This window comes from Nelusetta ayraudi, unplaced genomic scaffold, assembly GCF_046127955.1.
Source record: "Nelusetta ayraudi isolate G7.1 ecotype Tasmania unplaced genomic scaffold, CSIRO-AGI_Nayr_v1 ptg000008l, whole genome shotgun sequence".
Classification (NCBI taxonomy): Eukaryota; Metazoa; Chordata; class Actinopteri; order Tetraodontiformes; family Monacanthidae; genus Nelusetta; species Nelusetta ayraudi.
The window spans coordinates 3448318-3473030 of NW_027466058.1; the positions used below are offsets into that span (position 1 = coordinate 3448318).

The 24713-nt window shown below is 44.0% G+C and overlaps 1 protein-coding gene and 1 long non-coding RNA gene across 2 annotated transcripts in view; one reads left to right on the plus strand and one right to left on the minus strand.

Moving 5' to 3' along the window:
* Positions 1 to 519: 519 nt before the first annotated feature.
* The window catches only part of LOC142883700 (uncharacterized), a 58983-nt gene continuing 34789 nt past the window's right edge, over positions 520 to 24713 (plus strand). Inside the window, exon 1 of the long non-coding RNA XR_012926073.1 lies at positions 520 to 581. This is a non-coding gene — a long non-coding RNA (uncharacterized LOC142883700). The remainder of the gene's footprint in view (positions 582 to 24713) is intronic.
* Positions 3195 to 20752, minus strand: thbs2a (thrombospondin 2a). Its single transcript, XM_076018777.1, has 23 exons — positions 20358 to 20752; positions 20014 to 20085; positions 19195 to 19748; positions 18664 to 18748; positions 16288 to 16487; positions 14276 to 14416; positions 14082 to 14175; positions 13637 to 13807; positions 12348 to 12524; positions 11857 to 12030; positions 11299 to 11426; positions 11046 to 11198; positions 9762 to 9980; positions 9567 to 9674; positions 9316 to 9475; positions 9118 to 9236; positions 8801 to 9035; positions 6882 to 7109; positions 6490 to 6761; positions 6320 to 6417; positions 5871 to 6010; positions 5178 to 5208; positions 3195 to 4815 (listed from the first exon to the last, which is right to left on the minus strand). The coding sequence occupies exons 2-23, from the start codon at positions 20078 to 20080 to the stop codon at positions 4812 to 4814; spliced, it is 3558 nt and encodes a 1185-aa protein (XP_075874892.1). The 5' UTR covers positions 20081 to 20085; positions 20358 to 20752; the 3' UTR covers positions 3195 to 4811.

Here is a 24713-nt window from a genome sequence, read left to right on the forward strand (position 1 = left end):
CCCTGAAAAGTTTCATGAAAAGAAGACTGACAAAACGTACATTCCTGGAAGATGTCATTGAAAAGCCAGTGCAAGTATATATATCAAAGGCAAATGACGGATATCTTGTTTGTTTCTGCCTTTGGAGACAAAGCTTGAGCTTGACCCGGGTTTATTTTTGTAAGTGAGACAAATCAGACCTTTGGGGGCCTGCTGGTTTTGCGCACTCTGGCTTTGTTTTCCGCAAGGTTAGCGGCCGGCCAATACTTCAAAACGTGATTTAATGAGATGTAATGCAGCTGTTCTGCGTTTCACACTGGTGCCATTGAGACCCACGTGGAAAGCAGCCGAAAACCGCCGTCGTTTGGGGGGGATCTTAGGCGGGCTACTGTCTGCACAATCTGCAGCCACCTTTAGTAATGATAGACGGAATATACCTCTATCTGATTATACAACCCCTTGTTGCATGGGGAAGCTTGTTAAATGTAAACATTTGTCATGGCTTTAACTTCCCCTCCATCTCTTCTTCTTCATTTGCCTGTCGGATTGTGGAGCTCTGATGTCAGCCATCTGCAGCAGTTGAAGTGAAGCATCTCAAACCAGTGAGTAATACCTTGATCCACGCCGACAGCCAGACTGTGTGTGTGTGTGTGTGTGCCCCCGACACTGGCAGTGAGAAGGACTGGGGATATTTTCCGTATGACTGGAGCTGGAGGAGCTCGTGCCCTGAAATAAATGGCTTGCTTGATTTTTAATGACAGACCTACTTCTTTGCCTTGCACACTTGCTCCTGGCAGGCCCATCCTCGCTTTGTTCAGCTATGGCCGAGGCTCACCCGTAAAAGCCAGCCAGAGGGAATGCACAGAGTTGACTTCACTTGTATTACGGGAAGCAGGGAGTTTCTTGAGGCGATATGATAACAAAGGCAGGTTTTCTAAGATTTGGGAAGACAGAAGTTACTGTGGTGAAGGTGCTGGTGAAGAGATTGTGTTACTATGAAGGTACTAGTTTCCATCTTTATAGCACACAGCCCAAAGTGTTATCTTCTTTCTCAACCCTTGGCATGAAAGCTAATGAGTGCACTTCAGGGAAGTTTTAGTCATTTTTCAAGTAAAAAAAACAACATTTAAAAAGAAACATTGAGGATAAATTCAGTTTGTTCAGGTTAGGATTAGACCACGACCAGTTGATTTTTGACTAAAAAGCCCTGTATCCCCCTTTTGGCTGGATTGACAGGCCTTAATGCTCAGTCCTACATTTGTTTTGTTTTTTTACCTATATTTAATTGACTGACAGCCTTTTCCCAATTTACAGTGACCCATATCTCATATATAGGCGTGGCGTACCGTGGCGAGGCAATGAAAACACGCCCATAGATTTGCACCCAGAAACAGGAAATAAAACAACATTGCTTAAACAATAACGCCAACAATAACGCTGACAATAACATTTCGGAATGGATGCGATATTTTAAGATGGTGGAAAAAAAAGCAAACCTGCTCGCTAGCAGCAAGGACGCATGGATTAGCACATGAAATGACATCAGTGCAATGGTGATGTTTGACTCGCAATGTCGTGGAATCCCATCCGACTGCACTGGTAGATCTTCAGATCCAATTTATTTTCACATCGGATTTTACCCACATCAGAGGAAAAAAAATCTGAATTTAATTATATAAAAAACAGGAATTTGTCTCATTAATAGCAATGTTTTGTCATGTAAGTCACATATTTTTGAGTTGGGACGTGTGTTGTTTTCTAAAAGTGACAGCTTACCTTTAAATTCACAAATTCACCCTTAAATTCAATTTTGGACAGACATCACAACACTACAGAAAATGCTCTTCACGTCTCCTATATGGCTGCTCAAACTGCTGAGGCTGCGCTGATCTCCTCAATGGAGAACCAGCAGCAACATCAGCACCCAAACACCCTGATCCGTCCTGAGTGCCAACCCAAACGTTTACCATTCGACTTGTGAACTTTTCCAATGCCTTTCGCTGCGCTCTGAGCTACTCCCTGTGCTAAAGGCGTACCTCAGCAGAAAACTGCTGGTTAACCGTGTCACACATTGACATCCTCTGGCAAAGCTGCCCAAGGTTTATGGGCACAAATGGAGTTGCCACGTTGACTATTCCAAGAGCTTTAACCCAAATATCTCTACCACAGAGCTAAGACCGTGAGGTTTTAACTTCCCTACTTTCCTAATAGTGTGTTGCTTTTTTTCTCTTCAAGACTGGCCTCAAAATCATTTATTTAACCCATTCACTCCACCGGGTTTCCACACTGTCGGACAGATGGTGAGGATAGAAACCACAGACCAGCTCCTTTTTTATGCTTTTAGACTTACAGTTTTGATGTGAAAACTCAGTTCCACATTATATGAACTTTGCTGAGGTAGCTCAATGGCAGGGAGACTTTATTTTTTTAGTGACCAATGGAAGTTACCTCTCCTTCCCTCCAATTCAAACAGTTAATATTCTATCATCTATTGTTGTCTTGAATATGGATTAAACAAACGATCTGCACGATTAGGGAAAAAGATCTGGGTCAATTTGAAACAGAAACAAAACGACTGCACCAAAGCAATTTCTCTTGTGTGTCGTCTGTCTTTTTGAATTTAAACTGGAGCATAAGGTAAAAAAAAAAAATCTTGTGTTTTTCCAAAACGACTCTAGACTTTCACTGTGGATTAGAAGCACATCTTGAACCTAATAAGCAACGGCCCCGTTTTGGCGTTGTGTCACATGGCATGCGAAGGAAAACCCTGGTTGGTTTTTTTCCATTAAAAACCAAAAACCCCAAAACATTCAGTCCTGCAAAGGATAATCCATGCACCAAATTTCCATATTTGACTACAAAACAATTTATGGGAAATATGCGAGTCACGTCATTCCTTTGGATGACATTTTTCTTATTAACCGTGAACACGCGAGCCCAATTGTTTATTTGAAACCAAACAAAACATCCTCCTGCTCCAAACACTCATCACGACACGTGCAATGGTCGACCACTGACAACACGACCTAGCAGAGTCACAACTTCTGACTCAACTTTGTGTCAAAAACAGGCAGCTGCAGCAGAGAAAAAAAATAAAATCAAGAACAAAATGTTATATTCTCCGATAAAGATTTCATATATTTTTGTGTAACTTTGCTCAGAAATCATGAACAAGCTTCTTTATCAATCCTTGTGAATAAAATTGACCAAAAAAATGTTGTACAAGATATTTATTTATGAAACAGAACAACCTTACACAGATGCTTGTAAAAATATTTTTTAAAAAAATGTCTGATAACACAGGTTTACAAAAGAATTACATTTTGTGCACTGCAAACTTAAAAAAAACAAACAAAAAAACAAACAAACCTACAGACACGACGGCTGCGCACTAACACACCCTGCACTAGCATCACGCTGTCTCACGGTTACTTCTCAACACCCTGAGCCTGGGTTTCCTTTTCAAACAACGCACTTTTACAAAATACCTTAACTGCGTCTTTAAACCAACACGTGAAATAAATTGAGTATAAAGGGCTTTACTGCATTTTCTCCTCATGACTCGCTTTTCTCTCAGCTGTTGATCTTGCTTCGAAACTTCTGCACCTGCTTTGTTTTAATCATTCTTTATATTTTGAGCTGATGCCATGCCTTTGATCATTTCAGCTGCGGATCTTAAAAAACAAAACAAAATCAATGTTCCAAATTTTCAGGGTGCTTGATACTGTGCCAGTAGCCTAATTTTACCGCCAATTTAGGTGAGGCACCAATTTATGAGCTCCAACGAGAGAAGAGTGATGTATCACGCTGAGGACAATGAGGTCCTGTCTGGACGGCGAGGAAAAACACAGCGCGCTCCCAGAACTTAATTTGGCAACTGCCAGGCGAGGCGTAAACACATGTTGTGTTTATTTGTGTAATTACTGAAAGCAGCTGATGTTTAGCGTTTACCACAGCTTTGGGCCACAATTTTCTTTTGGCAAGCTTCAAAATAAATGAACGAGGAAAGGAAGTGCACAACATTGATCTTTCAACAACATGACGTGTTATCGTGACAGCCGTGTAATTCGATTTTGCATTCTGTCAGTGTAAACAAATAAATAATTATTTACAATCTCTTGCCCCCTCCGAAAAATAAAACAATGCAAAAAAAACCCAAAAGAACCTAGCAGAGCATAAATAATTTACAAAAGGATTTATAATACAAACTTAGTATAAACATCTTTGGCACTTACTGAAATGGCTTAGTTAGGTTGTTCACTCAAGTTTTATGTAAAAAAAAAATAAAAAAAAAGTATGATAATTCAGGATGAAAGCATGAGGAGACAGTGAAAAAAAGAATGATTATGTTTTGGTTACAGTTTGATGCGATATCATGTGTTTTTCGGCAAAATGAAAACAATCAATGAAGACAAACGGTAATCTTGTTACTTGAGGGTTGCAGCGGATAAGAAACCGAAGGAAAAAAAAGAAGTAACAACAGCGTGTAAGTGCTGGCACACGAGATCCTTTAACATGGAGGCGTCGGTACGCGAGTTATACGTTGATATTCTGCAGTGGCCTTAAAAAATAATGTCTGCTCTTGTTCAGTTTTTCTTTCCCAGCCTGGGGAACGTGTCAAAAGTGAAAAGTGAAATTGATCGTGGTTTCCTCTCCGGCGGATGGATAAAGGGGGACAACACGCAGAAGTTTGGAAAATCTCATTTAATGTCAAAGCGGACTTCCTGACCATGTGTTTACTTTGAGAGATTCCACTCGTCTGCCGTCAAATGTTTTTCCTTCTTCTTCTTCTTCCTTTTCTCTCTCTTCTCTTTCTGTTGGGCTCGATTCAGTTATCTGTGGAAAGATGGAGAAAATAGCTTCCATTTCTGCCATGTTTATTATCAAGACGAGGACGTTCACACGGTCAAAGTGCCAGAGCGCAACAACAACAACAACATGTGCACTGTGTGCGGCGCATAACGTGGCGGTGATTTGCGAGGGAAGGCTGCGGCCTTGTGTCCCCCCTCGGCTGTTCAGCGCAAGACACAAAATCAGAAGTCCTTGCACTGACACACAAGGTCTTTCGCAATGCGACTGAGGCATTGCCAAGCTGACAAGCGGAGATGTAGCATGACTCTTTCTATTTTTTGTTGGTTTTTGTTGGGTTTTTTTGTTTCCTCCAGCCAATAGACAACACAGAACCGTCTTATCATTACCTTGTGGCCACTGTTGGCAAGTCCTCCTTGTCTGGAGTTTGAAAAGAGACGTTAAAGATGTGGAGAGTGTAAGTGTTGGCACATTTGTTTCCACATTGAAAACACATTTGCTCTCGATACACATGCTGCTCAGATGCTCCTGTTACAAAGGCAGTGACTTAATGTTCTAGTTATATTTAAAAGGTTATTGGAAGTGTCAGTGGGAATAATAAGAAAATAAGATTAAAAAAAGCTAACTTGAGCTTTGTTTCTTAGTACAGTTAAGTTCTTTATTTATTATCTCTTTCAAGCCCTGAACTTTGCAGCGACTTAATAGGCCAGTGTGTAATATTTAGTAGCAGCTGATGTAGAATGATAATAATGTAATAAATAATGTGTAAAATCACAAAACCATAGTCCAGATCGACTTTCTGGGTCACAGTAGAAAGTTTAAATGGAATATGACTTACTGTTGAAAAGTGTACCCACCCCTTATGTTAAAATACATTATTATTTGTGAATTGAAAAGCAACGCTTATTTATTTTTAGTGACTTTATCAACCTGAATACGAATTTCTTTCACACCTCGTGGTATGAATGTTGATGATTTGATAATTTGTCTTTTCTGGCATAGGCATTTATTTTCTTCATGGGGTAACACACAGCGACTGGAATTTTAAATTTTTTCCAACAAAGCGAAATGTTTCCACTTACCTCTGCACTCATATTTGAGGTCGGAGAAGAAGACCAGCTCTTGGGAGAAAACAAATAGGCCTAATCTTCCACCGGTGAACGTCTTGTCATAAACTGGGCCCGAGTCAGCCATGATCTGTTTACCTTCATAGACCACAACCCTGCAAGATGAAACAAATTGTGATGGAACAAAGTGAACGTTTCGATGAATCAGGGGAATAACTTTCACGACTGGAAAGGGCACGCTGATCATTTGCTGATCATACATTTGGGGCTAGTGGGGATAAAACCTTTGGCTACAGCTAATTTCATTTACATTTTATGTTTTGAAATCTTTTCAGTCATATTCTCTTCGTTGTTTGCCATTTTGTTGGACAGCCAGTCAGGTTTTATGGGAAACGGTTTTGTCCTCGGATACCCCCAAAATGTCATATGCCCCTACATTATGGATTTAAGTGGTTAAACCTTACCTTATAAAGCCAGTTTTGGGTCTGTGGATGAGATGCCACCTGTAAGCCGTGTAATCCTTCCACCCAATGTTCTTTGGGTCGTGCCACAGAGTACGCACCTACGTTAAAACAGAAGACATTAAATAGATCCACGTCATTCAGAAAAACAAGCTTTTTGGACTGCTGCCCACCTGTCCGGGAGTGTTCCCCGTGTGCCACAATGCATTTCTGAGGTGTTCTCCAGCACCGGTGGTCGAATTGACCACTTTGAGCGAAACTCCGGAAATTCCAAAGGCCTTGGAGGGCTTGTCCTCCCAGTATGTCTGTGTGATTTGTTTCCACATGACCACATAGAAGCGCGCGCTTGACTGGTACCCGAACACAAAGCCTGCGTAGTCGTCGTCTCTGTCAGTGTTCACGTACATGGTCCCACTGAAGTCCACGGCACTGAACTCGTCGAAGCCTGCGACGGAACATGACATGAAAAACAGGATGAAGGGCCTCTGGGCTCTGCCAATGGAGCTTAAAAAGCAACAAACTGACATGAAATGGTTGATGGACAGCAAACAAATGCGCTGCTTACCCACTGCGATGCCTGGGTCAGAGTTGGCAGTCTGAACCAGCTCTTTGCCCTGATGTCTGACCACCCAGTTAGGATCGATTTGAGTGGTTCCCTTGGGATCCAAGTGGACCATCTGGAACTTCCTGAAGTCTGTCGCACTTATGGCGTTGTTCTCCGGGCACACGTCGAGAATATCCGGGATGCTGTCATTGTCAAAGTCGTCTATGCAGGCGTCTCCCCTTCCATCGCCTACACAAGAAGAAACAGATAGAAAGAAGAAACACATGAACGCCAGTGAAGGTCTGACCTTATTTAAACTGGCCGTACGTTTTAAAGAAAGCTTCTTTTCTTCGCCTGCATTCCCAGAGATTGGAAACTTTTTTGTTTCTCATGGCAGCCAATTTGAGTCTCACGACACTCCAACAGCAGCGAACTCTGAGAAGTTCCTCCAAGTTTACATGAAGAAAAAACTGAATGGGGGGGGAAAGCCAAAACCTCCCAAGACACTGGATTTCACACCTTTGCCAAGTCTGCTGAGGAAAATCAGTCTTCTTTTCATGTGGTGACAGCTTCCATTGATACTCGAAACTGTCTGAAGTCTATTAGAGCCAGACTGCAGGCCAGAAGCTCCATGGAGGCCAATGACTAATGAAAGAGGGAATGGGCTGTTTTCTCACATGGTCTTTGGTCATTCACAAAGAGCTAATATGTGTTTATTAAACAACCACTATCTGACATAGTTTAAAGACACTGAACTCATCAGTGTCCAAAGACTTCAAGTCCTGTGCAAGTATGTTTTTGGTTATAGACAGCTGTGCAAATGCCAGGTAACCCTGATTCAACAGAGCTCCATAGGATCATTATGGGAAAAGGAAATAAAAACACTGAAGTCATGCATGGTGACATCACCAATGCCAAGTGAGCCTCTGATTTTTTCCACAGCTCCCATATTTCACACCTACTATAGTGAAGCTAATTTCTGAGTGTGAAAAACATCTGGGAGAAATCATCCAAAGGCAAAATATGAAGTACACATGCAATGAGTGCATCAAGTCCACTGAGTAGAGACAGTTTGAGAAAACAGGCATCTTGAACTATGGCACAAACTCCAACTTTTGACAATCAATTCCCAGTACCTTGTGTTGACGGTTTCAACAAATGTCAACTATGAGGCTACATTACAATTGCTTTTGGGTTTTGTATTTCATATATTGGTGGTTATAAACAGTCATAAAATTGCAACTGTGTAAGATAGATAGGTAGATGTACTTTATTGATCCCAAGCTATTAGTATAAGGGTAGTTTACAGATCTAAATTCAAAAGCACCACATTTATGTAACAGATGATTCGATTTAAGTAACTGCTGAAAATTTCTATGAGGCTCCAAACAATTTGGTACAGACTGACAGCTGAAGTCAGCTAATGATTAATGGGTAGCTTAGTAATCAGTGCATCAGGTCACACCACTTACCTTTCCTTCAGCTTTCTCCGAAGTGCCTGGAAAATTGAATTCAATCTCAATCGTCTCTGTGAGTGCCACGTTGCAAGATTTTGAACTGAGGATTGTTTTGTAAAAGTCTGTCTACAAAATGAAATCTTTGTGGTTTCCGAAGCCAAACAGAACTGAAGAATTATTTGACATCTCCGCACAGCTCCTTCCTTTGAAGGCTGGAATGTGTGTGACAGAGGACCAAGGGGGAAGAGGTGGATTGTCACTCAAAAGTAACGATAGTGGTTGCAGTCAAAACAGGGTCATTCAGTAACGTTGAGAGTTTAGTGACTTGCGAACAACCATGGTCTTGAAACAAAACCCTGCGTAAGTTTGAATGCAGTCAACTGAGACCTCTAAGATGTCTTGAGAGTGATCCCAGATTGGTTGTACCACAACACTGTCTACAAAGTTAAGCAACATTTAGCCTCTTCAGGGCTACATCCCTACCGTCAGAGTCCAGCTGGTCCTCGTTGGGAGTCAGTCTGCAGTTGTCCTTGTCATCAGGTATGCCATCATTGTCGTCGTCATAGTCGCACGCATCCCCTTTACCGTCCTTGTCATGGTCAGCCTGGTTGGCATTGGCCACATAGGGACAGTTGTCCAGGTTGTTCTGGTGGCCATCCTCATCGATGTCCTGGTTGTTGTCACACTGATCTCCCACCAGGTCATTGTCTACGTCGGTCTGATGAAAGAGAGAAGTCTGAGCATGTCCTGTACCTAGGTATGTGAATGAATGTAACGTTACGTGCACTGGTATCGCATACCTGATCAGGGTTGTGTAGCAATGGGCAGTTGTCACACTGGTCCCCAACTCCGTCCATGTCAGTATCCTTCTGGTCAGTGTTGTACACGTATGGGCAGTTGTCACTCTCGTTCAGGATGCCTGAGGAAGAAGGGCAGGTCATTAGAAGTCAAAGAACATATTAACTGTATTTAATCAGTTTAAGGTTTGGTTGTTTTACCATCTCCATCAATATCCACTGCACAGGCATCTCCTTCTCCATTGTGGTCGGTGTCAATTTGTGCAGGGTTGTGTTCGTATGGACAGTTGTCACAACGGTCGCCAACTTCGTCCTTGTCAAAATCAAACTGGCGAGGATTGTAAAGTAGTGCGCAGTTGTCCTGTTACGGATGAAGGAGTGGTTGTTAGGGGATTGCACACAGGCATGATAACAGAGTAAAATGTTCCATGTTTTTAGAAAACCCCTGGTACCCTCTCATCAAGAATTCCATCGTTGTCGTCATCTTTGTCACAAGCATCGCCTTGGCCATCTCGATCAAAGTCTTCTTGTCCAGAGTTGGGAAGGTTTGGACAGTTATCCTAAAGATGTATGCAATGTTTAGGGATATAATGGCCTTGTTTTGATCATAGTCACCATAGGTTGATCAAATGCAGTGAAGAACATACCTTCTTGCAGTGATAAGTGGCATTAGCGCCACACACAAGGTTTTGATTGGGCCAGCCGTCCAAGTCGGAGTCCTCTCCACACAGGAAACCATCTCCAGCATAGCCAGTCCTACACTCGCACTTGTACATTGGGTCACTGAAGTGACTGATGTAGATACACTCAGCATATTTGTGACAGTTGTGGGTCTTGTCCTTGCATGGATTTTCTGGTTCACAGACCTAAATGAGAAACATACAAGCTGATATAGAATTTGTTGCTGACGTGCCCTTCAATGCCTTGGTCATCACTTTATGTTTTGTTGTGGACTGTACGTCCAAGCTGAGCTCTCACTTTAGTCTGACTTGTACTTTGTTTTTTTGGAAGGATATGACAAACTGAGGGCCGAGGCCAAGTCGAGTTAACGTAATTTTTAAAGAAATTCTGGATAAAGTACAAACTGGAGCATTTCTGTGTAAAGTTTATTTTCTGAAATCCCACTTAATGGATCGTACGTCTTACTATGGCCCACTGTTGTGTCTTCATCGGTGCACAAAGTATTCACAGCTGCCACTCATTACCAGAAAAAGAACGAAACACTCGTTCGGATGCCACTTCATGAGCTCATGGAGCAGAGTGACAGCAAGAACAGCCCTTTGATCAAAATTGTAAAATGGAACTCCGTAAAGCCAACAATGATACAATTCCCATGCTCCCAAATCAATTAGGGGAAAGTGGGGCATCGTATCAGGGACAAGCAGCTGTGGAGGCCACCGTTTGACAAAATGGTCCACATGGCTGTTATGTAAACCAATTCAGAGTGGAAAGATTCTCCAGAAACACTGAAAATTATGTTTGGAAAAAACTTTGCATGATTTTTCTGAAACAAAAAGACTGTTCTATTTAACATCTACAAACAGAATAAAGGCTGTTATTGTCCCATTAATGTAAGAGATCTACGGCATATGTTTGTCATTATGAGTTGTCCAATTTTCCTTCAGCTCCTGTTTGCCAATGCTCAGTCAAGGTGAGTTGTACTCAAATGACGGCCCAGGGCCTCTTCTTCAATACTCTGTAAACAATCACACTGTGATTTGGGTCAATATAAATCACGAGAGCGACTGTTTCCATCATAAATTTCGAAGTGACATCCAAGAATCCAAACAACTGCTTTTGAAAATCCGCCTCAAGCCAAAGTCACAGCTTATAACGTTTCCTTTGCAGAATTTTGTTTCCACTATCCCCATTTAAAGAGAAGCCCATCAGGAGTCTTTAACTGCCACAGGGCTAGAGACAGTTCAGCTCACCTGTTTGTTCGTCTTTGCAGCCTCGACACCCATACCAAAAGGCTGGGTGCCCTTGTAACGTCTCGGGCAGGGCAAGCAATGGAAACCTGGATTGGTGTTGACACAGCGCTGCACACCGTTTACTTTGTAGCAAATGTCAGATACCATGTCACACTAGAGATGGGGAAATGGAATAAGCAGCGCAAACATATGCATAAATGAAGAGCCATATTCAAATGTGTCTCATGATTGTAGACAAAAACAGATTTCATACCTCATTGACGTCTTCACAGTGTGTACCATTACCACGGAAACCTGCCGGACAGGGACCACACTCCCAGGATCCATCTGGTGAACTGTTGCAATCCACTCCCCCAAAGCACGGGTTAGACAGACAGCCATCTGTAAGAGATTTAAAGGATAAGAATGGAAGTAAGCGAGGGAAATTGATTTTTAACATCCCTGGATGTGATCTGCGTGGTGTGTGGCCAAAATATTAAGCTTGAAATTGTAGTAGCATTTACATCAGTGAGAAAGCTCAAGTTCTCTGTCCCAGTTGTAGACAAAGGGCTAAATATACAGTTCTCTGGAATATCAACTATTTTATAGAGCATCTGAGACCTGATGGAGGGAATGCTGTTAGTTCTGCTGTTAATTGATCAGTAATTACAAAGAGAACTGAATATGTAAAGCCAAACAAAACAACACGTATCTGTGGAATAAACTAATGTTTTTAAAATGTCAAGAGTGATCCATTAAGTGGACAACTGAATATTTCTTCCACCCTTTTGCTCTCATGGCTAAAATACACTGAAGAGTGACTTATACTTACCAATTGGACAGACTTTTTTGTTACAGCTGTCACTGTCACTGGCCTTTCCGATACATGTCCTGCCACCGTACTGAGGCTCAGGGCTGTTGCACTCACGCATGCGATTTTTGACTCCTCCGCCACATGTTACCGAACATGTCGCCCACGGAGACCATGGTCCCCAACCGCCGTCAACTGAAAGGGCACATAGTTAACGTTTGACACTGAGCTTCCTGATTCCAGGCACATTCGTCAATTGTTTCTGCAGCATGTGAACACCCCAGGTCAAAAGATCCCAGAGGCAGACAGGGAATCTGGAACTTTAATGGTACGGGAGGAAACATATTGTGTTGATTTGAGTTCACATTTCCTGACAAAGCAGCAGGAGGTCAGGCCAAAACACAGAAAATATTGCCTTGGGGAATCGGCAAGGCTCGAGGAAGCTTGGATGCCTGTCATAAACGCAGCTGTAATGGAGATTCTGCTGTTGAGTTCAGGTGGGTTTGACTCACTGGGACAGGGTTCAGCATGGCAGGCCTGAGTCTCTCTCCCGTTGCCCTCGCAGTCCTTGCCTCCCAGCTGAGGCACGGGAGCGTTGCAGTGACGTATTCTGGTGATCTGTCCCTCGCCACAGGTCACAGAGCAGGAGGACCACGGCGACCACAAACTCCAGCCTCCGTCCTGACGAACTGGGATTAAAAATCAAGATCGTTATCCCAAGTGCACAGATCTTGTGCAGCTGTCATCCTCTGTATTTCCACCCACATAGTTACAGACTTTTATGTTCACAACACAACCAAAACATCTTTGTCACATATGCATACTTCATGATTAATGTATAGCTAAGTATTTATGTTGTCAAAGCCAAATAACCCCCTAGTCATTGGACTGGTTGAACCACTTCCAGACATCTATCGTGAAATAGTAGATTAGAAAATAGCACTAGCCAACATTTTTGTTTATATATAAAACAAAGTTGCTTAAAACAGTCAAGTTATTGAACATTTGAAGTTTTGCAAGGCAGCCTGGTGGGCTTTATTGTAGGAATTGATGAATTGGTTTCATATATAAACTTTTAGTTTTTATTATTTCAAGGCTTTATTTTTTGTGTTTCTTTCTTTGTGTCCATTCTTCTATTTATCTTGGGTTGTTGGTATCCTTTAGTTATTGCAGTTGGTACAATAGTTACAATGTGGAAAAAAATAAGAACTCATCTAGACGCATCTTGTGTCTGGCCATGACCTAAACCTCAACTATGCTTTGCACTGGAAGCCATCGTCACTCGAATGGTCCTGTTTTTAAAGGAATCATGGAGCTTGGGAACTTTTCTTTAATTTTAAGGAAATTGCTGCATATTTCGCTTAGCGCTGACTTCATTCCCACAGCTTTTTCACGTGCTTCCTGTTCACATGTCTGGCTGCTGTTTGTTTTAAAGGCTGTCTATCTGTGGCTCTGGCGCAGGGCCCGCTTTGCCTGAGATAATTTCATATTTCAACATTAAAGTGGGTGCTACTGGATGCTACATAGTTTAAGTTTCCGTACTGCGTGGTGACTACGGGTTTTTTTTGCAACGTGGTTTAACCATAATATTGAGTTTTACTGACATTCAGCTGGGGGCTAAAAGTCTATTTACTGTCTTTCCCTCAATTGGCAGTTCTAGAACTTCAGTCCTTGGTTCCACCTACCAACAATTGGTTATGGAGAGGTTTCAGAGAGAGGTTTTTCAATGTAAAAGCGGTCAGGTTTTATGTAGTTTCATATAGGATGAAATCTGAAAAGAAAGTATATTTCTCGTCCTTACCACGGCTGTCACATCTTGCCAAGCTGCACTTGCGTGTCTGGATGGAGGGTCCAGTGCAGGGATTACTGGTGGCATCACATGAGCGACCCCTTTGCTGGGTTCCTGTACCACAGGTGACTGTGCACTCTGTCCACTCTGACCAGGGGGACCAGCCATCGTCGCTACCTACAGCTGACAGAAAAAAGAAAAGTGGAATCAAATAATGGCTTGCAGGTGATACTGTACTGTATTCCGATCTTTTAAAGCATCACACTATATGTTAATTTGATATATAATCTGAAAAATACAATTTGGCAAGTGACCATCGCTATTTTGTCCTTGCTCATTTTACTTTGATAAAAATACAGTTCTTAGGGCACGTTTTGCCATTTGTTTAACGTGCACGTGCACATGCTGGGCTTTGTTTACATGTCGTAAAACAAAAGTATTACTTAGTAGTACTTACGCAGACACACTGGGCAGCACTCGCCGTCCACAAATGAGGGGCTGGCACAGGCTACCGGGGGACATGTAATTTGATGGCACACGATCTTGGACTCCTGTCGTCAGCGGAAACAATTTGAGATTCATCACAGACATAGAAAGGAAAATCTGTCTATTCAATCTGCCTTTCTTTTTTTTTCCGCAGCTGTGCAATACCTGGCAGGTACATTTGGTGCAGCTGTCCACAACCCAGTCCTCCTTGTCGTCAAATAATCGGCCGTCCTGCCAGCACATATTTTTCTCTTTTGTGTTCTTCATCCTCCCAAGTACCTCCTTCATCACTGTGTTTTCCTCCGTCTGTGCACATCAGAGAGAGAATTGCATTCCAGATGAGTGATCAATAAAATTAAATTTGGCACTTGTAGGAGGGTTAAGATGACTCGAGAGAACAATTAACAGTGTTTAAATATTTACATCTAAACAAACAAAAGACAGAAAAAATGTCAGCGGTTAGTTCAACCAGAATTCTATTGGAACCCTTTTACCATCCACTAGTTTTCTCTTCCACACAACTGTTCTGGAGTTTCACAGATGGGAAGAATGCCATCAATGGAAACCAAGCCTTGAGCTTCAGTGAAAGAAAACAACAAAATAAAAACATATCACTTTTTTCCCCTATTGCTTGGGTGTTGTCATCCAAGTCTTTTGAGGACCCTTTGTTTCAAGCTGATCTAATATTTCTGTTGTTTCTTTATGTTGGAGATCAGGGTCACCACAGGGACACATTGGTTGGAATTCTTTCCATCTGTAGATCTCAGGAGCAGTGATGTGGATTAGAAAATGTCACCAGGACCAACATGGACAAAGGCTGTATGCAGATCATTGAGAGCACAATTTTGAATGTACTATCGTTGATAGTCTTTGTTTTTTTTTATTTAAATTTGTCATCATCTGATGTTTGGTTGGAAACTATAGGCAGTTGATAATGACTGCTGTGGTGGTCCACTTGTCCACTGGTGTAGCCTACTACCCAGTTAGAGACTATGCTGAAACTTCTTATCAAATTGTAAGCAACTAAAAAAGAAACGCCACTGGTGATGCTAATAATCAACATCCTGACAAAGTCTGTCTCATCTCATCTCATTCTGTAATTTCTCAGGTCCATGATAAAGTGGCCTGTGTTATTTTAAGATTGTCTGTCTGAAGCTGATTACTGTCTCTCAGCTCACTCCTATCCTGGCCTGGAACGGGGCTGTATCTACTAAGGAGCATTTGTCATCGAACCGAGACGTATCTCCAGCTAGTGCCAGAAGCCTCGTGGTGAAAAAAAGGACTAATTACATCATTTTGTGTTGCAAAAAGAAAAAAAATAGCAGCCATGTGAGCAGCTTGAGTTAAGACGGGAACGTTGGCCGAGGAGAATGACGTGACCTAAATCCGCTCCAAACCCTAGTGACCATGTTTACCAAACAGTCAAGATATGATCCGAACACATACAAGGTTTCCGTAATACGCTCCCTGGAGATCTCTGGCTGAACCCACCGAGCACTTGGAAGTGGATAAACGTGAATGTGTGTGAGTGTGTGTGTGTGTGTGTGTGTGTCTGTGTGTGCTCTCATTTGGAAAGAAGGGAGGCAGCAATGTGTAGCACACAAATGCGAGACACCACTCGGTCTGGAAGAGCCTCGGGGACCCTTCTCATCCCTCCATTTTTTTCTTTTTTTTTTCTTCCCAAGGTTCATGCCCAGACTTTCTTATTGCTGGGAAGCTCCCAGAGGAAACACATGGACTTTTTAAACACAGCCAGACATTATCCTGGACCCCATTGCCGCCAGGGGAACACTTCCTATATCCACATGTAACATGTCATAAAATCTGTCCAACTCCCGCTGCCACAGATAGCAGGAGTCAGGCAAGTTCAGCCATCACAGGCAACTCTATAAACACTCCCGCGGCTACTGATTGTTTGCTTTTCAAGCGATGTAGGTTACCTAGTAACCTTATTCAAACCCCTCACCTCCCGGCTGCTGCGCTGAGGGGACCTGACCGTTTGTTTTCCTTAAATGTCAATTATCTCAGCGGCGTTGCTTTTCTTTGCTCAAGCAAGGACAGATTTCCTCGGCCTCGCGTTCGTCACTCAACCGGGCTCTGAAGAGGAGCGTGGCCATTCGGCCCATGTTTGTTTTTAAAGCGAAACGTCAGCCGGTGCTGCGCTTATTTACACTTACCACTTTTTGCAGGCCCTCGATGAGGTTGCTGACCACCACGCGCAGGCCGTTGAGCTCCTGGAACATCGCGCTGAGCTCCTCGCAGGAGCGCTCGCACATGTCGGCGTCGGGCTCGTCCGCCTTTTGCCCGATGACGTTGGTGGTGATGGAGGGGCTCACGTCCACGATCTCTGTGCTCTCGCTGACGACATTGGCGTCGTCTGGACCCACACAGACAAGGACAAGGAAACGGATCAGAGAGCGGAAACGGAAAATGTGTCTCAGATAGACGCCACAGCTAAATACAAACAGTTCGATTTTCCGTTGCAACCGCGGGATGACGTAGTTTAGAGAGCACCTTGGAGAACAGATGTTTGTCCCGCGGTGTTTGATTTGTACACATATCTATATGTATATATATATGTATAAAGTGGTGATGGCAAGCAGAGGTTGACAGAAGCTGGAGGTCGGGACGGTATGCCATTGAGGATTTCAAACAACAGAGAACCAGGTTCATCCTGGGAAAGCACACTTCATGACAACAACCAACCACACCAGTTGTCATAAATCTCCTCCGCCATTTGAATAAATGTGCGGTCAACAATATGAACTTAACAGACCCCAGGATGGCCAAACAGATGGCTTTTACAAGGAGGCCTAAGTTGGCCGAAGATCGCGGCCTCGTCCTTGGGGCCGGTCAACATGTCTAGATGTCAGCGCGCGACGGGCCTTTTGTTCTTCACAGAGGGGATTCATACAAAGCGGAATTTATTTTTTTTAGAGCAACATATGCAGCAGTTGTGACCTCTGAGCGGCAAAAATGGCTCGTCTCGATCTAGGACAACGTCTCGCACGCAGGTGTCTTGCTGTCACTCGAAAACCTTTTCTTTTTCCAATCCGCGACCCCTGACTGACTGCGGACGAAAGCAGGAGACTCAGAACCGAGCCTCGGCAGAGTAGCTGTCACTCAAGGCAGCCAGTGGCATATCTGTGTGACGGCTCTGGACCTCGCGATGTAAATTGGCGAAGATTAATGGCAGGCCAAGGACTCTAAATCAGGACGGCGCTCCGGTTGCCCGGCGTCGTCCCGCTTGCAACCAGCGCTGTGTTTTCTTTTTTCTTCAGTCTGCTGGATTCATTCAAATCTCAGCGGGGCTCCATGCTGTGCGTGCACGTGAACGCGTGCCAGCTCGCCTGTTAAAGCGCTCACACATTCTTCTCTGCCTGATGGACACTCTCCAATTCTGTCGAAACGGATATCCCAAAGGAGAAGCATAAAAAAAAAAATTTAAAAAAACAAGCAAACAGCAAAAATCTAAAGCGGTTCAAATGAATAATCTGTTGTTTTTTAGCACAAGGTCGTATGGATCTGTGAGTTTCCTTTGGATTTGGTGAGTGCTTGCCACCGCTTAGACCTTAACTAGCGCCAGACGACACAGAAAAAAATTTCCAGGCCTTGGTAACATTTGTTGAACAAATAAACCCATTCAGTTGAAATTCAAAACTGCTTGTGGCAACAAGAATGCAACTCACACACACACACACACACACTCACACAGACACACGCGCACGCATGCACGGCATATGGCTTCGCTTGGTCACAGCGGACCAAAAGGTACAGTCTCCAGAGTCGGTGCCCTCCTGCAGGGGGACGATTATCTGCTTGTTTACTCAGATGTCTGCGTCTTTCTAGCAGCAGCCGTTCATGGCGTGAGCGCCACTGGACGTCACGAGGCACCATTTCTCATGTGAGCAGAGCCTCAGCTGAGAAAAGTAACCCAATCGGCCAAAATCATGACTTCATTGTGAGTGTGTGAGCGTGTGCGTGTGCGTGTGCGTGTGTGAGTGTGCGCGCAGCTGGAAGTGGAAGCTCCCTGCTTTGCGCCACCGCGTTCACTTTCTCTTTTCTATTTTCTTTCCCAGGTCATTATTATCCCGAGTCCGCTGCCAATAGAAATAAATGTAAGCATCTGTATCTCCTCGGCCTCCCAAAAGCAAGCCGGCCCAACTCAGTCTGTCGCGTCCACACTGCCGCATCCGTAAACATGAAGTCATGCAGGGAGATTTTGCCACATATTAAATCCTGCTTGCTTTCTGACTCACTTAAGAAAACAAAAAACAAAAAACAACTCGAACAGAATGCTGGATTGTTTGGTCATGATGGGCGCTTTGGTTGATGCTTGTCCATAACAAAAGGCAGACCCAAAACTTGGACAATTGCATGCAAAAGAGTTTTCCAATCACAAATTTTTATTTTTTATTCTATTTATGGGTTTCATTTTCCCTCCCCTGTCACCACCCATTAAATGTGTCGTGAAAATCACACATCAAGCACAACTCCAGTTGGAATGTGGTGCGTTTAACCCCTAAAAAGCCACCATAAAAAGCCACCATTACCTTGCTTCGGGATCTCGCAGTCTCTGCTCAGCAGGACTTCCTCTAGTGTGGTGTCAAAAATAAAGCGCACATTCTGCAGAAGGCCCTGTTTGGCGAGAAAAGACGCGTTAAAAAGTGACACACAGGGAAAGTTTGCCACTCACGCTGACTCGTTTTTGTGCAGGCACAAGGACGCAGTCCAACACAGGCACAATATATAATACAGGAGGTGAAATCTAAACCCTGTCACCCAAAGTCAGTTTTACAGAAAAGGGGCAATTTGGAGTCTAATTTTAGCGTTCTTTCTGCACACAGAGACAGGGGCAACACTAAGCCAGGGTGGTGCCATGCTTTTTTTTTTTTTTCCTTTTCCTGGAAACTTGGGGTCACGTTGCATTTTTTTTTCTCCCCCACTTGGCTTCTGATGGGTAATAAAATATTGCAGTGGCATTTAACTTTTCCAGCGCGAGGGGAGGAAAAAAAGTCAATTGAGATTCCTGGGAAACCCCTGCCCTGCCGCCTCGCAAAGTGAAAAGTCTCCTTTGGCCTTACCCTGAAGTGACTCTCTCGGCTGGATCCCTTGGCGACATACATGCGGCCGCCCTCAGCCTGCAGGTGCTCGTAGAAGGGCTCGTCCAGGATGAAGCTGTCTACCAGGTGGCAGCCCACAAACAGGTTGGCATTTTCCCCGTGCACGTGCAGGGTGATGTTCTTCCACTGCGAGTCGGACACGTCCACGTCCTCAAATTGAACCGAGTTCTGGTTGCCGTCCACCCAGTACACCAGGTCCAGAGTGTTGGTCCGTCCGTTGGACACGATCTCGAACTGCCGCTGGCCGTTGGGGCCCTCGAAACCCAGCAAGGTGCCCCTGGAGGCGCGGTCCTGCCGCACGTTGGCCACAAACACGAAACCCTCGTTGTTTTGCATCTGCCGCAGGATTTGCGTCAGAATGGGCGCGCTGACCGGGGGCAGGTGGTCGAAGCGGATGAAGCGGTAGGCGGGGAGGTCCAAGTTCTGGCCCCTGAACTGTTTGGCCCCCAGAGTCCTTCGGCTAATGTGGCTGATTTCAAACAAGTCAAATGAGGTCTCGTCTTCTTGCTCGCCATCTGCACACGTGACAAGACGGTAAAGTTGCAGCAAGGACAAAAAAACTGATAAAAAAGCACATTTCTCTAAATACACAAAAGCCAATTTTCTTTATTCTGTAAGGGCTTAAAGTTGAGTGCAATCTTTTTAAAACTTTATTTCAGTCCCTGAAATAAGTTCCATCATTGTTATACTTCATTATCATCATCATAGAACCCCCCCCCCCCCCCCCCCAAAAAAAAAAATAAACTGTATCACTCGGTTGACATCAACTTTACTACTTACCCTGAGGCACAGCAAGGAGGAAATGAAACGATAAGAGCAGCAAGATGAGGCTCCTCGTGATGATCATGGCTCCTTAAAAAAAGATACAAAAACGCTTATAAAACTGTCGGGGTTTTTTGTTTTGTTTTTTTGCCTATTTAACTTTGTTTAAATGTTTAACAATCTCATGAATAAAACACCGACAATAAATAAATAAATAAATAATTGATAGCGACGCGGTAGCGATGCAATATGAGTCGAGTCAGCAGCAGCGTGCAGACGTTTGAGTGCGTGCATACGCCAAGTAGTTTGCAGTGCACTTTACTGTCATCAGTCAACGATCAAATGATAGATAAAAGTTCTACTCACCTGCGGAGTGTTTTTTTTCTCTCTCTCGAAATTGTTATGAAGTCAAATTATCCGACATAAAAATAACAACAAGGCAAAAAAAAAAAAAAAAAAAACTATTAAAAATAGTGCAACTTATTTTGCCGATCCGAGCCGGCGGCTTGGAGAGAGAAGCGGTATCTCCTGCAACACAGAACCCCGTAAAAGTCCACTTTTGGATCGTCTTCCATCCACAGCGCTGCAGGAGTTGCGGCACCACAGTGGCCGGGACGCCCACCTCCCTCCTCCTTATATAGGGGCCGGCCGAGAGCCTGTCAATCACGGCTGCGCTCTGCTCCGAGCTGCGCCGGCGTGGGGGGTGGGGGGGGCACGCGGTTACATAATGACGATGGACGATCGTCCCACTCAATCAGGGAGCGGGAGGTGGGTGGGTCGGGCACCGGGACCCCCCTCCCCCAACTCATCCCCTCCAAGTTGATGCCCTCGATCCGCCTTCCTCACCCTTTCTGGACACAGTATCCCTCCCCCTCCCTCCCTCCCTCCTTCCTCCTCCCTGACCTGCAGCCAGATCACTTTCACTGCGGGAAAGAGATGAAACAAAGAGGGTTGTTGAATCATTCTGATGTATATGGAGAGAAAACAGTCGGCTGGAAGGAAGGAGCTGCGCTCAACATGTGCAGGACCCGATGCCACGGTAATCTGATGCCTCAGGATGAACAGCGGCACATTTAGTCAGCACTTTGGTTTGTGAACGCTGCGCGGGTCATTGCCTCTGCTTAAACACTTAAGTGTCAATAAGTCAAGGTTTAGGACTCGAGCAACGCCTGAAATAAGTGCAAAGTCTGAAAGGCTCCCTGAAACAATAGATACTTTGGATGCTTCCACTTTGCTGGCGAGGGGCCTCGTGTCTGGAGATCGTCAGCGTTTTGCCAAAGCTTCCCTGCGTGGTGTCAGGGAAAAATGAGCTGATATAGCCGGTCTCCCAGCACAGATGGATGTCTGTGCAGCACCGGCCTCGGCGCACCCGTGCAGGGTGCAGCCCGGCGTCCCTCGGAGACGCGAGACGGTCTTCGTGGAAGAGTTGCGAGGAGCGAAGGGGGGACGGCTTCTTCCTGTAAGCAGATATTCAGAGAAAATAAAGGTATTACGATGCTGGCTGTCAGTAAGGGCGCACAGCAGAGGGACCGAAGCAGATCAGAGCGAGGCTGCCTGGAGCTGAGGGAGTCAAAATGCTCCCCAGATTTGTACTCATGATGGATATGCTCGTAAAGCTGTCTCTCGAATAGAGTTTTCATCAATGCAAATATGCCCATTAACAAAAGAAATAACCAACACCAACCCCATGTGTCATCATGATTTATTTTTTAATATGTGCACGTGTCATGCTGTTTCCTGGAGGGTGGGTCTGTGTTCCTCTTCTAAACAACAACAGACTTTATCAGATAAACGTTTCATCGTAGCATTAAGCCTGTTGCTCTATGCAGAGCTGCCTCTTAAATTTTTATCTGTTAAAGGGAACCAAGAAAAGTTCCATTAATAAATAAAAAAAATAAGAATATCCACCAAAATTGTGTCACAGTTTGTCTTTTTTTATGCTATACTTGAACTGTGCCCAGCCAGTGAACAGTTCAAGAAACCATCACTTTTCTAGGTCACTTGGATCAAAGCACAATGTGAAGGTTGCCGTGAACACACACGCACACATGGCGCTGGAGCTCACCTTCAATATAATTCAAATACCAGAGATCTGGAGGAGACATGAAATGAAATATATGAATGTCAGGCAGGTTCATAAACAGACAATTTTTCCAGTTCGTCTTTCCAAGTTGTTGCTTCACCCTCAAACTGTTTTTTTGTTCTTTTTTTGGGAGACAATAAAAAAGAGAAAAGAAAATAGTTCTCTGTCAGTAAAAAGCACGAGTCCAAACAATAATCTGGGCCTTTGGACAGAGTGACATGCAAATTTCACATAATCAGAAAAACAGTTTTTGGGAACAATATAAAAAAATGGAGGGGGTAACTCAGAAATTGCGTTGTTAGTGGTCACTTCCAATAGCCTTATAAAATGATCTCGCCAAATGGTGAGTCATGGCAATAAAACACATATTGGAGCGGCTGACGCTGTAAAATGTTGCTTGCATAATCCTCCAAGATAACCCCGTGTCCATGTCAGTCACGGCGCAAGACGGCCCCTTGGTTTGGATGCCGCCCACTGTACTGTGCTTCCTTGCGGTTATGGTTTTGAATAAATGCAGCGCTCCTGTACGTCCGCACGAGCCAATCAAAGTCTCCAGTCATCAACTCGCAGGGACTGATTTGACTTTTTGGTTAGCGGGTAAATTGATCGCCGCTGCCATTAGTTCATTTTGTGGAGTTGTTGCTGATGAGATCAGATGGCGGTGGTCACAGGGTTCATTTGTGCAATAGTGCATTGGCGCTGAGATTTTTAGCGTTGTTTGATAAAGACACAAACATTTGAAACTAAACATCAGCATGGTCAGTTAATCCAGCCATAAGCCGGCAGACACTTGAGGAGCGGCTCGTGTGTTGTCTCTTAACCAGTCCAAATAATTTGGTTGCAACAGATTGTCACAAATTGTGCACATTTTACTGACCTTTGATCTTTCGACTGTATGTATCTGACATATGAGGCCACCTTGATGTGGCTGTCGTTATTTTTGATTGCTAACCTTAACCAAAGCCATGCAGGGATTCACAGCATGGCAGCAGTCCAAGAACTTCCTCATGCTACCTGATAACAAGTATCGGCTGCATGGCACCGCAAGAAAGACTTCTTGTTTCCACAACACTGTCAGTTTGCTTTCGCAGCATCTGATTTCAGTTTTCATTTCAAAATTGACACCTTGGCCCCAACAGCCGGCATTGCATCAAAATGAGATAAGCAATGTTTGACTTTCACTCCTCCGGACGGTTCGGTGTGTCCTACACGGCCTGAGATTTGCTGACATGTCTGACTTCATCAAAGCGCATATTTGGTGGGTGATATTATGCTTGTTGCTCGCGGCAGCGACAGGAGAGAACAGCGGGACTACCGAAAACAAAAAATTATGAAATCAGATAGTGCCGCTCAAAAATAGACTTGATAAAGTTAGGAGTCTGGTTCACAGCCTTTGATACGAGCAGAACAGTTTGACGCTGGCTGACTGCGATGAACCTGTGAGATGCTTGATGCTGGTGATGTTTTTCAGATGATGTGGTGCACATGACCGAACTTTATTGCTAAATTGTTCAGTATCCGTACATCGAAAAACGCATGAAAGGCCTTTGGAAAGGTGGAGCGGACCAATCAGACTTCTTCTTTTCTGTTACCTGAACCAGGTAGCCAGAGGTTGGGACTTCCTGTTGCTTCCTATTGCTGTCCTGTCATCGAGACGGTTGAGATTTGAGGAAATGAAGAAATTAATAATAAATTAATTGAGAAATAACAGTCTCATAAATAACAAATCTTTAACTTTAATTTGCCAATTTTGCTGAATGAATTGGGGTTACATAAGTACTCTCACCCTTTCCAGACTTTTTTCTTCTGCCTTTTCTTTCTTAACACAAATGCTTTTTCATTTCTGAGATGTAATGATTTGATAATAACTTCCAGATTCTGCCGTTTTCCTCCCCACGCTGGTGGGATGCAAGGAGTTACATCAGAGCTGGGACAGATATCGAGCTAATTTATTGGAGCGTCAGGATTTGGATAACGCAGGGGGGCCTTTTACTGCGAGAGTGCACGGTATGATTCAGAAATCAAGGCTGAGGTGTGAGTGGGTTTTAGAGAAGAAGGAAAGAAAAAACCTAAACAGCGACTGTTGCGCATGGACACTGAGAGCGAGCGACACAACAGTGTTGTGTGTGAGTCAGAGCACAGAGGAGAAGGAGTTGGAGGAGGAGAGGAGGGGAGGGGAGGAAGAGGAGGAGGGGCCTTGGGTCCCTGGGCACAGAAGGTGCAGCAGCACAGTGGTTCTGCTGCCTGAACTGAGTTGTCCTGCACTGCTGCAGCCCATTTTGCCCAGGCACAGCGACCCTCAGATCTGTCTCAAGTGCTCACAGCCACACTATATCTAGTTCTCCATCTCAGATACAATGATTAACAAGTCAGACGGGCTGTTATATTATTCAAAAATACTGCGAATACTGCGAGAAAATGAAAATCTGACGATAATTCAGGTTTTGAACACAAAAGCTCAAACTCCATATGAAAATATGGCAGGTTTTGGAACATCCGTAACCTTTTACTGTTTTCACTCACTCATCCCCCTCATACTACATTATGTTTCCTGCTGCTTCAAAGAGGTGGCTCAGAACTTTACAAGGTGTCAGTATTGTCTTTACAGCTTGCACTGTCATCGCGCTGCCAAAAG

What these genes read in the sequence shown, in the direction of transcription:
- thbs2a (XM_076018777.1), bottom strand. Translation starts at nt 20,080, where the DNA reads ATGATCATCACGAGGAGCCTCATCTTGCTGCTCTTATCGTTTCATTTC. An exon ending in CAAAAAAGTCTGTCCAATTG is followed by an intron (nt 11,427 to 11,856) that starts GTAAGTATAAGT and finishes AATCTCTTACAG; the next exon opens with ATGGCTGTCTGTCTAACCCG. An exon ending in GGACCAGCTGGACTCTGACG is followed by an intron (nt 7,110 to 8,800) that starts GTAGGGATGTAG and finishes CTTCTTGTGTAG; the next exon opens with GCGATGGAAGGGGAGACGCC.